The sequence below is a fragment of the Montipora capricornis genome, chromosome 3 (assembly GCF_036669925.1).
Source record: "Montipora capricornis isolate CH-2021 chromosome 3, ASM3666992v2, whole genome shotgun sequence".
In the NCBI taxonomy this organism is placed as follows: domain Eukaryota; kingdom Metazoa; phylum Cnidaria; class Anthozoa; order Scleractinia; family Acroporidae; genus Montipora; species Montipora capricornis.
In genome coordinates, this window is record NC_090885.1 from 10,238,378 (window position 1) to 10,253,377 (window position 15,000).

General features: G+C 40.3%; 1 protein-coding gene across 2 annotated transcripts in view; it reads right to left on the reverse strand.

The window, feature by feature from the left end:
- Positions 1-15,000, reverse strand: part of LOC138042135 (major facilitator superfamily domain-containing protein 12-like) — a 27,970-nt gene that overhangs the window by 7,934 nt on the left and 5,036 nt on the right. For both annotated transcript variants that reach the window (XM_068887925.1, XM_068887924.1), the window contains 6 exons: positions 8,898-9,438; positions 6,798-6,906; positions 6,289-6,393; positions 5,647-5,707; positions 4,195-4,613; positions 2,296-2,388 (listed from right to left, as the gene is read on the reverse strand). In XM_068887925.1, the coding sequence (XP_068744026.1) occupies positions 2,296-2,388; positions 4,195-4,613; positions 5,647-5,707; positions 6,289-6,393; positions 6,798-6,906; positions 8,898-9,028 (918 nt within the window). In that variant the 5' untranslated portion in view covers positions 9,029-9,438. The remainder of the gene's footprint in view (positions 1-2,295; positions 2,389-4,194; positions 4,614-5,646; positions 5,708-6,288; positions 6,394-6,797; positions 6,907-8,897; positions 9,439-15,000) is intronic.

Consider the following 15,000-nt stretch of genomic DNA (forward strand, 5'->3'; position numbering starts at 1 on the left):
GGAAGTAACGAGGACATGGCGGTAGAATTAAGCTTTGTAAAATTTTACTTCTCCGGGGCATTGACAATTTTGTTCAAATTGGCCGCGACTTTTCGCTGGGCTTGTGGCACTAACCTTGACAGAGTGGGCCTGAGTCCTAGTTGGGAAAAACGTTCCAACTTCAATTGTTTTGGGTCTGCCTTTGTGGTCTTACAGTGCTCGCAATTGCAGTAATTGGCCTTTTTTTGCTAAATATACGTCTTGAAAACTCTGTGGCAGCTATCACGCTTTTGAGCGTTGCGTAACACCGGGGATTGAACAGGAGGGACTGAAGAAGGTTTAAAATGTAACACTGTACAAATGTTACATTCTTCGCTACTTTTCGAGGGTCGTCGTTCCAATTGACTAGTGCATAATCCATTTTTATTTGTTTATATTCTTTTATTGATAGTTTAAAAAGATCTGGAAAGAAGCAGACTAACAACAATTTTTATAAAAGTGACGACACATTTGAAATTAAATTTGCAAGACATGTTTCGGTCGTGCAACGACCATCTTCAGTTGAAAGTAGAATTTATTTGAAGTTGACCATCTTCAGTTGAAAGTAGAATTAATTTGAAGTTACATTTGAATGTAACTTCAAATTAATTCTACTTTCAACTGAAGATGGTCGTTGCACGACCGAAACATGTCTTGCAAATTTAATTTCAAATGTGTCGTCACTTTTATAAAAATTATTGATAGTTTAGTACTGCCAGTATGGATATTACAAACAATAAACATAACACCAACATAACCATGTTCGATAAAAAATGTACCCGAGGTATTGAACGGTAATATTTACGATACAGTGCAACAATTTTCGACTGGAAACCAACGAATATCTGAGTGAGCACTTTGACTCGATTTTAATATGAATTCAATGAGTATCGTACAGTATGAAAGCTGCGCATCATGAGCCCACAACATTTTGTTTATTGTGATGACGAATATCGTTGTCGATAAGAGTACAGACAGCGCTGAACCACGTTCTATTTGTTAATGGGCCTTTTTGCAGACACGGCAGCCATTTTGATTTCTATTGTTTCAAAAGACATTATGATATGCTCTCCCTTGGGTGCCAGAGGAATTTTTTTTTTCAAGATCGCAGAGAACGCTCAGCGATTCCAAATCAACAGTCGCGGACAAAAAGAAACTCTCTGGTCGCACGACCCCAGAACCTCATTTCCATGTCATCAAATTGAGACAGAATTTGTACTTGTTCGCTGATTGGACATTATGTTCGAGGGAGTTACTGATTGGAAAAATCAAAAAGCCGGTTCTCAAAAGCTATTGCGACAACAAAGTTGACTTCGGCCCGAGAAGAAAAGGCTAAACTGTTTCGATGGTCCGTGTGCTGCTTCAGTGCCTTCACGCACTATAACGGCTTTGACAACGTGAAAAGATACATTTTAAAAAGAGAAAATGAGAGGACAGAGAGGGAGGCTCGGGGAGTTGGCCGGGATATGTCATGTCCACGAAAGTTATTTTTAGACGAGCGGGTCTGTCTTCCGAGACGTCCGCATGCAGTCATCGACAAACGTTAAGTCCACATCGTCCGCCATTACATGAAATCTTTGCTTTTCTTTCAAACATCAGACCGAGGTTGGCCTGAATGCGGACGTCTCGGAAGACAGACTTCCGCTCGTCTAAAAATAACCTTTGTGGACATGACATATCCCAAGGGCTGAACCGGGAGCCTCCCTCTCTGTCCCCTCATTTTCTCTTGACGTTCAATAATAAAGTTCCGACACGAACGAGTGAGATATTGTTCTTGCCACGAGAACATAAAATTCATATCTTCAAACCAACGTGGAATGTTCTTTTTATTATATGAATATTTCCGATTTTATTGTGTTTCAAAGTAGTCAAGTTTTACAAATTCTTTAAAAACTTTTATGTCGTAAAAGGTTTTCTTCTTCGTGTTCTCGTTTTCAAGTTTTTCTGTTAAGTCTTTAACTTCGTCGCTGATGGACACAAACCTGCTCGCCATGCTTTTATTCTAAAAACAAAAGCAACGCGAGAAACCAATTGAACAAAAGCAAAAGGCGGGAATCGTGACGTCATTGAACGATACGACACTCACAAAGGTGACATACGGAAAATACGCCACTCGGGTCCCGGATGAAGTGGCGTATGGAATCTACGAGTGGTTTAGTATGGTATCTGACGTAAATGACCGTTTCTTCTTCTTGGCCAAAAATTGACAATTTTTTTAAACATTATTTTTGATTATAAAATGGCAGATTGATACAGTCATTTGACATCTGTACATACCTTAGTAAGGTCAAGTGTGTAAATGAGGAAAAACGGCAGATACGAATAGGCGTGATTTTGTAAGGCCCTTGTACAGGAATACACGACGGCAACCTGAAGCATAATCATAAAAGGGGAGAGGCATTGAGCTTCAGTATTGTCTTGGGCTGTAAAAAGAAGTGCTGTTAGCTTTTGTTGTATAAGCCATCGGTTTAATTTGTTTCAGTATTGGTAATCACATGATTTCAAGTGCAATTTAGAATAAATAGGCACGAGTAAATTTTCTCAAAGATGAACAAAATTGCACGAGGCCAGTTTCGTAGTTGCACGATAAAAATCATGTGATTTCATATTAATAATATACATGAAAAAAATCGAGATAGCTTATCGTAAATTAACCAGAAGCATCGTTCGCATTTGCGTCATCCATGGGTCGCATTTGATTGGCTATCTGTGTCTTTCTTTGATAGTTGACAAATCAGAATGCTTGGGTTTTTTTTTTTCTTGCATCAAAATATAATTTTTCACGTTTTTATTGTTAGACAGTTTTCTGCTGGTATGTAGAGTTGTTTTAGAAACTTTCCGTGGTTTTGTTTCTTACATTTATTGTGTTCTAATAACTACCCTGGCGCTATTTATGTCTGACGATGGGCTCCTGGTCTGATCAATAAACGAGAATGCCCCCATCCTATCTTATTGATGTTTTCTTACTTGTACTAAGTTAGAAATTATTTTGTTTTCGTTTCACTGCAGAGTGACCACAACAATTGCAATTACCAATTGCAATTATTTTGTGCACTGTGTTACCTTAAAATTGCATTTCTGTCAGTCAACCAGAATGCAACCTCGTTCCCAGGGTCTCTCTTCTCTGACTCCTTTGTAGTTGAGGAGGAAGACCCTGGTTCAGGCTGGTCACGTGCCTCCCAAAATTTGGGAAGTAGACCAAATATGTGTTAGGGGAGGGGAGAAAATGTAGGCCTTGTTATCATTGCGGTTGAGGGAATCAGCACGCATTTGATTTGTGGTCAAACGAGCAACGACAAAACGTTTCACGGCCAGGTATTTTATGTACTACACATGGAATTCGACAAAGGAGGCTGAGAAGAGAGACCCTGGGATCGAGGTTGATCAGAATGGACATTTTTTTCATGTTTATTATTGTTATAGGTGCCATGAACTGTTGTTGAGCGCTTTTATATTTCGTGCGATTTTAAGCCTCGCCAACCCTACTTTAAGTGATAGAAATAATTTTAACAAGATCTCTGCGGTGATATAATCCCCTGCGATTGTAGCTGACCAAAAGAATATATGATACGATTGTAAAACCCAATGCCCTATGATAATTATTTGAAATTTATTTTTAGATTGCGCCCTGGCTGCAAAGGTTGATCTGTTGATCCCATGACTGCGCGATCCACTTTCATAGCAAGCGACCAATAGCCACGCATTATGACACAGAACGTATCAATTAAAGATGATTTCAAATAATTTTCATCGGAATAGGGTCAATTATGGAGGATTCGCTCTCTTATAATTACTTCTTGTTCTCTTGAGATGACTTGTGAAATTAATATGTGGTTTGTTGCTTGGCTCGCGTGGATAGTGAAAAACACGACAAGGATAACTCGTTAACACAACATTTAATGAATCACAGCGGCCATTATGAAGGAGACCACATGCACAAAACGTGCGCCACGCTGCATCTTGGGTACATACCACATATGCCTTGCCGGCACTGTGCATAAATTATCATATTTATCAACATAATGTAGTAGGCTTAATCTCAATTTCAGAATGGTTATTCTGTAATTAACTAATTGATGTAACATGTGAACTTTATTTGGATTTCACGACAGAGGAATACGTATGACGTCAATTCTGAAGTTTCATTGGCTGTCACCCAAATAAACCCATACTTACCATGTATAAGCGCGGATCAATAAGCCACTCTTGTATAATCCTATTGACGTTTATTCGTGGTGGAAGAGCGGATTCAGCGTCCCGTGAAACAATAAAAGGACTAATTTTTGCGTTATTCTCGGGTAAAGGAAAGCCTTTGGTTTCCAATGAAACCGCTGGGAGATTGATGGGTGCTGGAACTTTGTCGACGTTTTTCTCATCCGAATGAGCACCTGAATTCAGTGCAATTATACTACCAGAAAAACCTCTGTTGTCAACACTAGCGCAGTTAACATTGCTTGATGAAAGATTTTCTTTCGGAACAACGGCCTTCTTTGCTGACGCTGGCTCTTCCTTCTGGTTACTGATGGCTGTCCATCTAACACCATAAGTTCTGCGCGATGGACAATCTCGCTCACTGGTGGTCGCAGTATTTAATCCTGTAATTCAGCAAGGAAGGCTCATCAGTGAGTGGAATTCAAGGTCTAAGTGCTACTGGACTGGTCTCTGTATGTTTCGGCCGCTCTTGATGCCTTTGATGGACTCGTCATTAAATATTACGGTGGCTCACACTAGTTTCAACAATTCCGAGTGACTATCTTACTAGAACGATTCACTCATGAATTACTGAGGATTGACCCTCATAATCCACGTTATCTTAACATGCCTTGTGCAATTAACGTGTGATATGTTGATTGATTCGCATGGAGAGTGAAGAACACGATAAGGATCACTCGTGAACACAACATTTAATGAATCGTAGCGGCCATTGTGAAGGAGAGCACACGGACAAAAACATATATCACGCTTCACGTGGCAACCACTGTTACACGTATAGAGAGTGTCATGGTGCCCTTCCAAACACCTATGAATGCTTAACAAGATGCACTTATTTATGTGACGTAATTGATTGCCATGGCAACAACAGAGTTATCTAGAAATACGCTATATTTTTTGTCTTTAAACGCTCCTATCTTAAATCATCATTTTAAAGATTTGAGCCATAAAAGCAAGGATTGGTGTTTCATATGGTGGGATAACCTTGCCGTTACGTGAACCAATGTTGTAGAGTTAATTGTCCTAACAAAAAAAATTGCCTCAGAATTGTTGAAACTGGTGCAAGCGACCTTGAATGGGATATTGAATCAAATTAGGTAGACCGACAAGGAGCCCATGCAATAAAGCTGGTAAAGCTTATCTCGAAACTGTTTTTTAAACGAGAGGAATAGTGGAAGAGACTTGAACCAGATCTGCTCTGTCAAAGCAACAAATTTACACTGAGTGGGTCGTATACCTTACCTAGACAAACAAAGTAACATTGGATGATGGTTTCAGGTTTTTAATTAACTTTTTTAAACATTTTTTTTTTAACTTCACGATTTAACTTTGTCCAACAAGCTCTTTCCAAATGACCTGTTTGTGACTTTCTTGAAATCAAGTAAATGTACTCGTTTATACAATTAGATACCCAACCTGGTGAAAGACGAGTCATCAATTCTCCATGAGCAGTCGAGGGAGTGAAAGATGTAAGACTCTAAGAAGGAAGGAAAATGTGATTCATAATAGGAATTAAACCAAATGTCAATGAGTGTCCGCAAGCACTCGTTTACCACTATCTTTACCGAGATCCACGAACAACTGCTTTCTCAAAACACAACCACGTTATAAACAAAGGTTCAGTCTTGGTAATGACCATGTTTAAGTGTTCATTGTTTCAGTCATAGAGTACGCACTTTAATAATTAAGGACTCAGTACTTAATAAAACATCGGTTTTATGAAGAAATGTAGAAGGCAAAACTGAAATCCTTGCTCAATTAATAATTTTTGGAGATTGTTGAGAACCAACAATCTCACATGCCATAGCATATTAAAGCGAGTAGCATAATCTTGAAGATTTTAAAAGTGGGCCTCCATTGACTGAGACTAAAGTTCTCACTATGCCATGGATCGTGGTCGTTTTGCCTTAGAGAGCTCATTGTTTTCTTCCAGTAATCCGTGCGCATGATAGGCGTTCGGCTTTACTAACCGGGCGAGAAAACGGATTCAGTGAAATGTAACAGTAGAGTTTCAAGCGAAAACAGCTAGAGTAGGGTACAGAATAGACTCAAACTTACCACGGAATTTCCCGCCTGTAGGGTCGTGCCAAGAGGCTCTTTAGTCCCAACATGAAATATCATTGCAAGAAAAACGCCTAATGCTACCAATATTGCAGTCATTACCTGAAGAATAAGGGATATTATTAAAAATTCGATCATTGGATAATGCAATTAATATTAAAGACTTTTTATTGGCTTAGCCATCATGGTATATGAGCTACTTTACCATAATTTACAAATATGGTAAGCGTACACGTTGGCTTAAAACTAAAACGGAGCTAAAAACATTTCGTTGAGGAAACCATGGCGGTTGGCTAAGATCGCTTCGCACCGGAATGAAATAAAAAAGAAGTTCTTGAACTGTTACAAAATGTAACACCGAGGAGCGCAAAGAAAGCCACAAAGTAGAAATAGTAGGAATTCTGACCGCAATCTACTGCTGCGCCATTCACACGACCATCAAAACGTTAATAAAATGTCCATCGCTTCAGTAAAGTATGATAAAAATTCAACACCAAGTACTTTACCATGAAATCCTTGGAACTGTTTTTAGAAATTTGACTTTTGGAGTCCAGACCAAATATTATCCAAGCCACAACACAGGTCGAAATACCACTCAAGTAGGTGAAAGCAGTCCTAAAATGAGAAATTGCACGTTTGATTACCACTTTAAATTAAAATTTGTGATTTGGCTGAGATTATCAAGTGCAGGAAGCGGATTCCGACCTCCCAGGGGTTGATAGATTAGTCCATGGGTTTGGTCCACTTGGGGGCCCAATGCGGAAGCAGTTAGAGCGCCTGCCTCGGCATCCGGAGATCCCGGGTTCAAGGCTCATTCTGATCTCTGATTAAATTCTTAAGGACGGTGCCTGCTAATTAAAGATATTTTTACCCCGGTTTATGACTATGCATGAAATGTAGATCTTAACAAGTGTTATTGAAATCCAAAAAGAATATTGTAGGTAACCACGTATTTTTCAAAGATAATTCATGAATAATATAATACAAAGTAATGTATGGCGCTCTTTCTCAAAATTAAAGCTAAATTATCTCTCAAAAGTGCATGGTTACCACCCAATTTTCTTTTTGGATACCAAGAGTACTTAGTGAGATCTACTTTCTCGGGATATTTTTAAACCGCGGAAAAATATCCCTGTATTAGCAAGCATCACCGATAGGAAATCCGAGTATCTTGAGATGCGCAGAACGTATGCGCAATAAAAATAGTAGGCACCGTCCTTAAGAGCTGTTGTCATTGCCATTTTCTGTTCTGCCGTCTCGGTTATTGTGTTTTATTGGCCATAAAAAGCCCCAATGGGGGAAGGTTAATTAAGTATGTAGTTATGTTGCCGGTAAAATCCTTTCTCATGTTGAATCCGTTCTTACCTAGGTTAAATTAATCATCCTCATTTTACCTAGGTAGAATATGCACTCGGATAAATTGAAGAAACTTTTTTGGAACCTAAATTAAGCCTAGAGAAAAATTAGGGTCAGGTCAGGATTAGTTTTGATTATTTTACATGGATATAATTGACTTATTATACAACAGTAATGTTCGTCGTTGTAGTGTAATGGTGAGGACACAGGATCTGGAGGGTCCGAGTTCAAGTAAGTGCATAAAACAATTCTTTGTTCCCTTACTATGTTGTAATGTTGAGACTGAAGAAATAAGTGTATAAACACATAAACCGATAAGATGATACCAAACATTAAAAGGATGTGTTGAGATGCGTAAGACAGAGCTTGAGTCAACGTATAGGTGTTTTCAGTCCTTGTTTGGAGGGTGATAGCTGTTTTAAACCAGATAGAACGCATATTCAACCTAGGTAAAAATGGATTCCACCCGAAGCCCGCTTCACGCTACAGCTATCAGTTAGCAAAGTTTCACTAGTGACCGTTGGCGGAAGCAAGTTCCCCTAGTGTGCGGTGGCATTTTGAGCGCTGATGTTCACCCATGCCATCCCCGCCGAAATGTCAACATGTTGAATAAATTGTGGCATGAGTGAACATTTCCTCTAAGTGTGCGCGCGTGAAAAGCTATCACTTTACCATCTTACACCAAGACGCATGCGTAGTATTGGAGATACGACGAATTAATACGGCGGCAAGTAGTGATTTAGTTGCTGAAGCAATGCTGTCTAGAAGACCAAATAAGCACATGCACAATAAGCACACGCACAGGTTTCTCCGTCATTTTTTGGAAGTATTTTTCAAGTAATTCTCGATTTTTTTATTCGGGACACCTTACGTTGTAAGGACATACTCATTCGTCGTATCTCCAATACTACACATGCTTTTTGGTGAAAGATGGTATAGCGATGGCTTGCACGCGTGCAAACTTAGAAGAAATGTTTACTCGTGCCAAAAAATATTCAGCATGTTGAATATTCTGCGTCGATGGCACGCTTGAACATCAGCGCTCCAAACGCCATCGCACACTAGGGAACTTGCTTACGCCAACAGTCACGATTGAAACTTTGCACGGCTGATAACTCGAGTGTGCGGAGGTCTTAAGATGGATTTGACCGACAACATGAATGCATGTTCCTATATACTAATAGGATGCCTTAACAATCAGTCACATTGCAAATGAACTCGTATATAAAGGACAAGGATTATGTACAAACCTCCATGCGCTCAATTCCCCGGCTTCCATTTGATTTTTTGCAATGAACGGTATAAGAGACAAATGAGAAATATCCAATAAGCTGCCGGCGACACCCAAAATGACATTCAATATTCCAAAGTATATCATCATCCGCCCTTGTCCACTGTCCGAATTTTGACAAAAGTAGAAAGGAGTGAAAATAGCGGGACGAATACTGCTTCCAAAATCGTCGCGCACAAATGCCAAGACTTTCTTTTTCCAAGCTTTCGGGACAGAAATGGAACTCGAATTCTGTCCACCAAGATCGCACAAACGGGTGACGCGACAGCGTGAACCAGCTGTTTTTCAAGAATCAACCAGCCGGAATTTTTTGGAGAGAGACCAAGCACTTTCATAAGGAAGACAAGACGGAAAGAGAAGAAAAGTTGTCGAGTGATGTCATTGATGGCGTGGCCCAATCCACAAGCAAAACGTTGAAAGAAGGGTGTGCGAGACTCTCCTTGTGGCTCCCTTAAATCATCAGAGTTATGTCGCAGATACAGTGCATTCATTGTGAAAACCTGTAAAAAAGTGATTGTCAGTTTTTTTTTTTGTCACGAATCATGGGGCTTGAAGGCTGACAGGCTGCGGAAACAGCAAGAGGTTAACGTCGTGAGGAAGTTTCTCAGTTGATAGTTCACAATACAATACAATACAATACATACTTAATTGACCGCTCCCCATAGGGGCTTTTCAGGACCAATGAAACAATCAACGAAAGAACAGAACACAACAACAACAACAACTGTTAAGAATCCCAACTGGCCGGAGGCAAACCAGTTGGCTATTTACAAGTGCAGCAGGGAAGTTGAACTAGGGACTACCAGGAACAAATTCAACGAGTGGTCAGAGCGGGTCTTGAACCCGGGATCTCCGGATCTCAAGGCAAGCGCCCTAACCGCTGGGCCACACTGCCTCCGATGTAAACAATATGTAAACAAAAAATGTAAACCATATGTAAACAAATGTCCACCATATGTAACCATATGTAAACAAATGTCCACCATATGTAAACAAAAAAAAAAAAACAACAACAACAACAACAACAACAGAAACAGATCTATACTTAAAAAAATATGACTTATCACCAGATTTTAATTATGGGTAGAACATGAGCCATTTTCAGTTGATCAGGAGCAATCCATAGAGAGATTGATTAATAATAGGAAACTTTAGCAACGACAACGGCGACGTCAACGAGAACGTCACAAATTTGCATATTTAGTGGCCAAAGACAATAGCTTTGCACGCTCTACACGTGCGCTTTTCATTTTTGTCTATTTCTTCGCCGTCGTCAGCAAAACAACAACGTGAAATGATCAAATTTGAGGTTTTATGAAGGACGTCAGCATTTGAAGATAATTTTTCATTTTCTCCCCTAAATAAAGCGCCGCTCATAGCGTTTTCATTCCTGAGGGACTGCCATACCTTTCTCACATTAAAAAACTTGGAATAGTCGTAAAGTGATTACAATAGTGAGAATTTATGTTTTGTGATGACGTTCTCGTTGCTGTTCCCGTTGTCGTTGCTAAAGCTCCCAAATATGAGTTGAGGGGCGGCAGATGAAATGAGCACAGTCCTTAACTAAGACAATAGAGGCATGGTCATGTCCTGCAGCAGTTACAGAGCTAACACTGAGACAAATCTCAATGATTTCTTGTTCAGATGCTGTGTCAAAATATATTGAATTTGTAAAATTCCCTAACAAAAGGAACGATGAGATTTTGAAGACGGTGGAATATTATTAGCTAAATTAGGGCTGGTGTTTGTAAAAAAACTGATAAAAAAATGTTGTGAGTTGGTTTTGGCTTGGATCATATAGATTTTTGACGCGGTTGATCATTTTAAAGTTGCAAGACATATTTTTTTGCACCATGTCTGTTGTTTAATTATTAATTAAACTTCATTTATTAATCGCCAAGTGCGTTTGGTATTAGATTTGGCCATGCAGTTCTATTTTTCCCTGCACGATAATACCTTTCTTTAGCAATTCTGATTAAATGATTAAGCTTATGACATATATTTTTTTGCTTGCTTAATTTAAGTGAACTGCAGCCTTGCCTGGGAACTGAGGTTCCAGAAACACTTGAAAAAGCGTTTCTGAGTGTTCTATTTTGAAATTTTCCTGAGCGGACATGCCGACAGATCCCCCTAGGTAGCTTCGCGCATTCGGCTGTCCTAAATTGTCACGACGGGTGCTTAACTATCAAAAACCCAGGTGTCCGCTTACTGAAGGTGTCCGCTTATCCAGGTGATCTGGTGACGTAATTTGGAGGACTGGGATGAAAAATTTTAACACCGTATCCCACAACCGCGCGCGGCCTTAGGTGTTGTTTCCAAACTCCCTGCAGTGATTGCTATCACCAAAACTCAACAGATCATTACGTGTCTACCACATTTTCTGCTACTGAATGAACATTCAAGTAGACCCGACAAGATCTAACCTCGCCTCTGCCATGTTAAATTCGAAAATAAGGCAGCGCGCGGTTGTGGGATACGGCGTTAAAATTTTTCTCCCCAGTCCTCCGAATTACGTCACCAGATCACCTAAATGGGAGGTTGAAAAAAAAGGTTGGAATAGAGGGCATGTAATACATGCTTAATTAAGACAACTTGTAATTGTCAAGGTGTAGACAAGCCAAGCACGACTCTCATTGGTCAAAATAGGTAATTCAAAAAACCTCAGAGCTCAGTTTGCTCCCACAAGTAGAGAGAGTGCTGGTTTTGTATAAGATGCTATTTGTTCATTAGGATATGTTTGAGATTGGGTGACGAATTTCCTGAAGAGCGCAGTACGGGAAAGCGGGATAAGCAGAGGAGCAGGATATGGTATGGAATTGCCTTGCAAGTTTAAATTTCAAGGAAACAAATTTCCGTGCGACTCGCTTGAAAAAAAGTCAAAAAAAGGAAAACCATGATGTACTGTAATGAAAAAAAAAAAGCTAACTGTAATCGAAATGACTATGTTTTGTATAGGACAGTGTGCGATTAAACCATTAAAATCGAACCGTCCCATTTAATTCGTTAGAAAATGTCTTGATATTGTTTACTGTCCGCTTAGGGGAGGATATTTTAGACCCTGTGGACCCCAAATAGGTGTCCGTGTCCGCTTACGGGAGGTTAAATATGTAGTGTTCTACAGGCGAAATTGACGGGACCGCGATTTGGTGTCAGCATTCGGGAAGTGTCCGTTAGTGGAGGTTCGGCGGTACTTGAAAGACAAATCTATTGCTGTAAGGCACAATCGAAGGTAGGAAGTGTCTCCCTATTGGCTAGCTGTGTTAATGCAAAATTTGTATGTCGAGTCAGCTAGCGAAAGGCAAGTCGACAACACAGTGAAATTCTAGTGGCTCAATCAGACAGATGATACATTTCTGAACACTCACGGAGAACTGTCCTGACAAGGAAATTTCACCAAGACGAATCTTGGCGAAGGTTATCGACTACTCCTGTGTGGCCCGGTGAAGACATACGGTCCATCCACCATTCGGGATCCGGAATGCAATTCTCAATTGTTAAAAAGGTTTTCAGGCAAGGATGTGCGATTTTGAACGCTTGGCGTTTGGGAATGCCTTTCTTTAATAGGTCGAGTAGCCAAAAACGAACCGGGTTTGACTTTAGCCCGGGCAAAACGGCTTTAACATTGCTTTGTTTGTTATTGTTTGCTATTTATTTGTTTAAGCAGGTTAAAGTTTTGGCAGCTATTCAGCTGATGTGGACCTGCTATACCCACCCACCCACCCATATACACACAGAGGACAGCCACAACACCGGCAACTTCATCCCTACTATAGTGTGTGGGTTCTTTAACGTCCCACAGGGAACTATTAAACATGGAAGTTATTTGTGAGACGGGACCTCCGGCTTATCGTCCTTATCCGAGAAGACTTGAAAGTCTAACCATTTGCAGATGCAATTACAAAGGCAGCACTTTCTCCTCAGTTATTTACAGACCCTGAATCTTGGTCCGGCCGGAGTGGAACTCACGACCTCCCCGCATGGCAGCCCGGTGTTCAACCAAGTGAGCCACCGGTGCGTGGTTGGTTTCAACATCCGTTCGATTTTGTTGAACACCGCAACATGTCCTCTACCTCTGAAATGACGTATATAGACAATTCCTAATTTTCTCTGGATTGGCTGTCCCAGGACTTGTGGTAGCAGAAGAAAACAAAAAAGGTAAAGTGGCATTCCTGGACAGGACTTGAACCCGGAGCCCGCTCTTTTAAAGAACCGTGTTGATCCACTTAACCACTAAAGATCAACTAACTAACAATTGTACCAATTATCTTCTAACTATAATTGGTATCATAATTAAGTGAAGTGCGATCGTCCGGGTGAGGACTAGTGTAGTTCTGAGAAGAACTGTTTGAGATGACATTGACTGACGTTTCGGCAACCTAAGCGGAAGTTATCTTCAGAGTCAAGTGATTTGTGTAACGTCAGTAGATACTATAAGAACTCCGGTCGTAGATGTCATTGGTCACATTATTGGTCGACTGTCAGTTGAACCTAGATGTAATTGGCTGGGAAGACTAAACAGTGATTGATGTGTTTCGATCCGTCTATAGGTCTAAGGTCTGTACGTGTATTGTAGAATACGTTGGGCAGTACTGTGATAGAGTAAATCAGTGTGTTGTTTGTCTGTTGGTGTTGTCGAAGAGTTGTTTGTAGGGTTCGGGAGGTTGTAGGCATCGGTTTATTGGTGTCTGTTCTAATTTAGCAAAATCACCATCGAAGCAAACAAGAAAATCGTCAACTTCCTGGAAGTTACCATGGACCTGAACACGGAAAAATTCAAGCCATACTCCAAACTATCAAACACCCCACTCTATGTGCATCGCAAATCAAATCATCCTCTCAACATTATCATAAATATACCGGAATCAGTTGGCAAACGGCTCTCAGAGATTTTATCCGACGAAGCCGTGTTTAACGAAGCTACAACCCCGTATCAGGATGCGTAGTACAAGAGTGGGTATACATACAAACTGGAATTTAAACCACCGCAAAGGGCACCATCCCAAAGACGTAATCGATCACGGAAAATTATCTGGTTCAATCCGCAGTATACAACAAGAATATCAAGAGAAAGATAGGAAGAGAGTTTCTATGCCTTATCGATAAATGCTTCCCTGCTGGCCACAAATTGAGGAAAATCTTCAACATAAACACTCTCAAACTGAGCTACAGTTCATGCCGAACGTACAACAAATTATAAAGGGACACAACCAAAATGTCCTTAAGAACTCGGCACAACCGACTCAAGACCAAGCCGAAAGAGCATGCAACTATAGGAGGAAGGAACAATGCCCCTTGGAAGGAAATTGTCTCTCTAAAGGAATCGTTTACCAAGCCCAGGTGACGTTTGCCAGCAAAACCGAAACCTATGTAGGTCTTACAGCCACGGAATTCAAAGCTAGGTTCAGAAACCATCAGGTGTCTTTCAACAACAAAACGTGCAAGAACGACACAGAACTTAGCAAACACATCTGGCACATTAAAGGCAAAGAACAATGCTTCACCATTAAATGGAAGATCCTGGCCAAGGCGAAAGCCCACCCCAATCGGACAAAGCGATGCAACCTATGCACGACGAAGAAGCATTCATTATCACCAAACCGGAATTGACAACATTAACAAACGAAACGAACTAATTTCTACATGCCGGCACCGACGAAAGTTCATCCGCAGATATGGTTAACTAACTGGATTTCGTTTTTACAGCGCGCGCATACTGACACTTAAAATTTTGACATGCTCAACGCACGTGCATAATGGTTAAGTCTAGTGCTTGCTTTAAAATATATACCGGTAGATGATAAATCCAACATAAACAATGACAAACTTGACAGCTTGTAGCCGCTAGCGAGGTAGCAAGAACACTATCTCGAAAGTGAAACCAAGTCCTCATTTGTAAAGAAAAAGTAAAGGAAATAGCGACTGAAGCGTTACGTAACTAACTATCGTGTTTAAGCTAATTAGCTAGGATCAGAAAGTATCTGGGCAAAGTTCCGTAAGTAAACTTGAAATTGCTAAAACAGAAATACAAAAAAGTGCTCTATGTAATTTCAATTGCAGTCTAC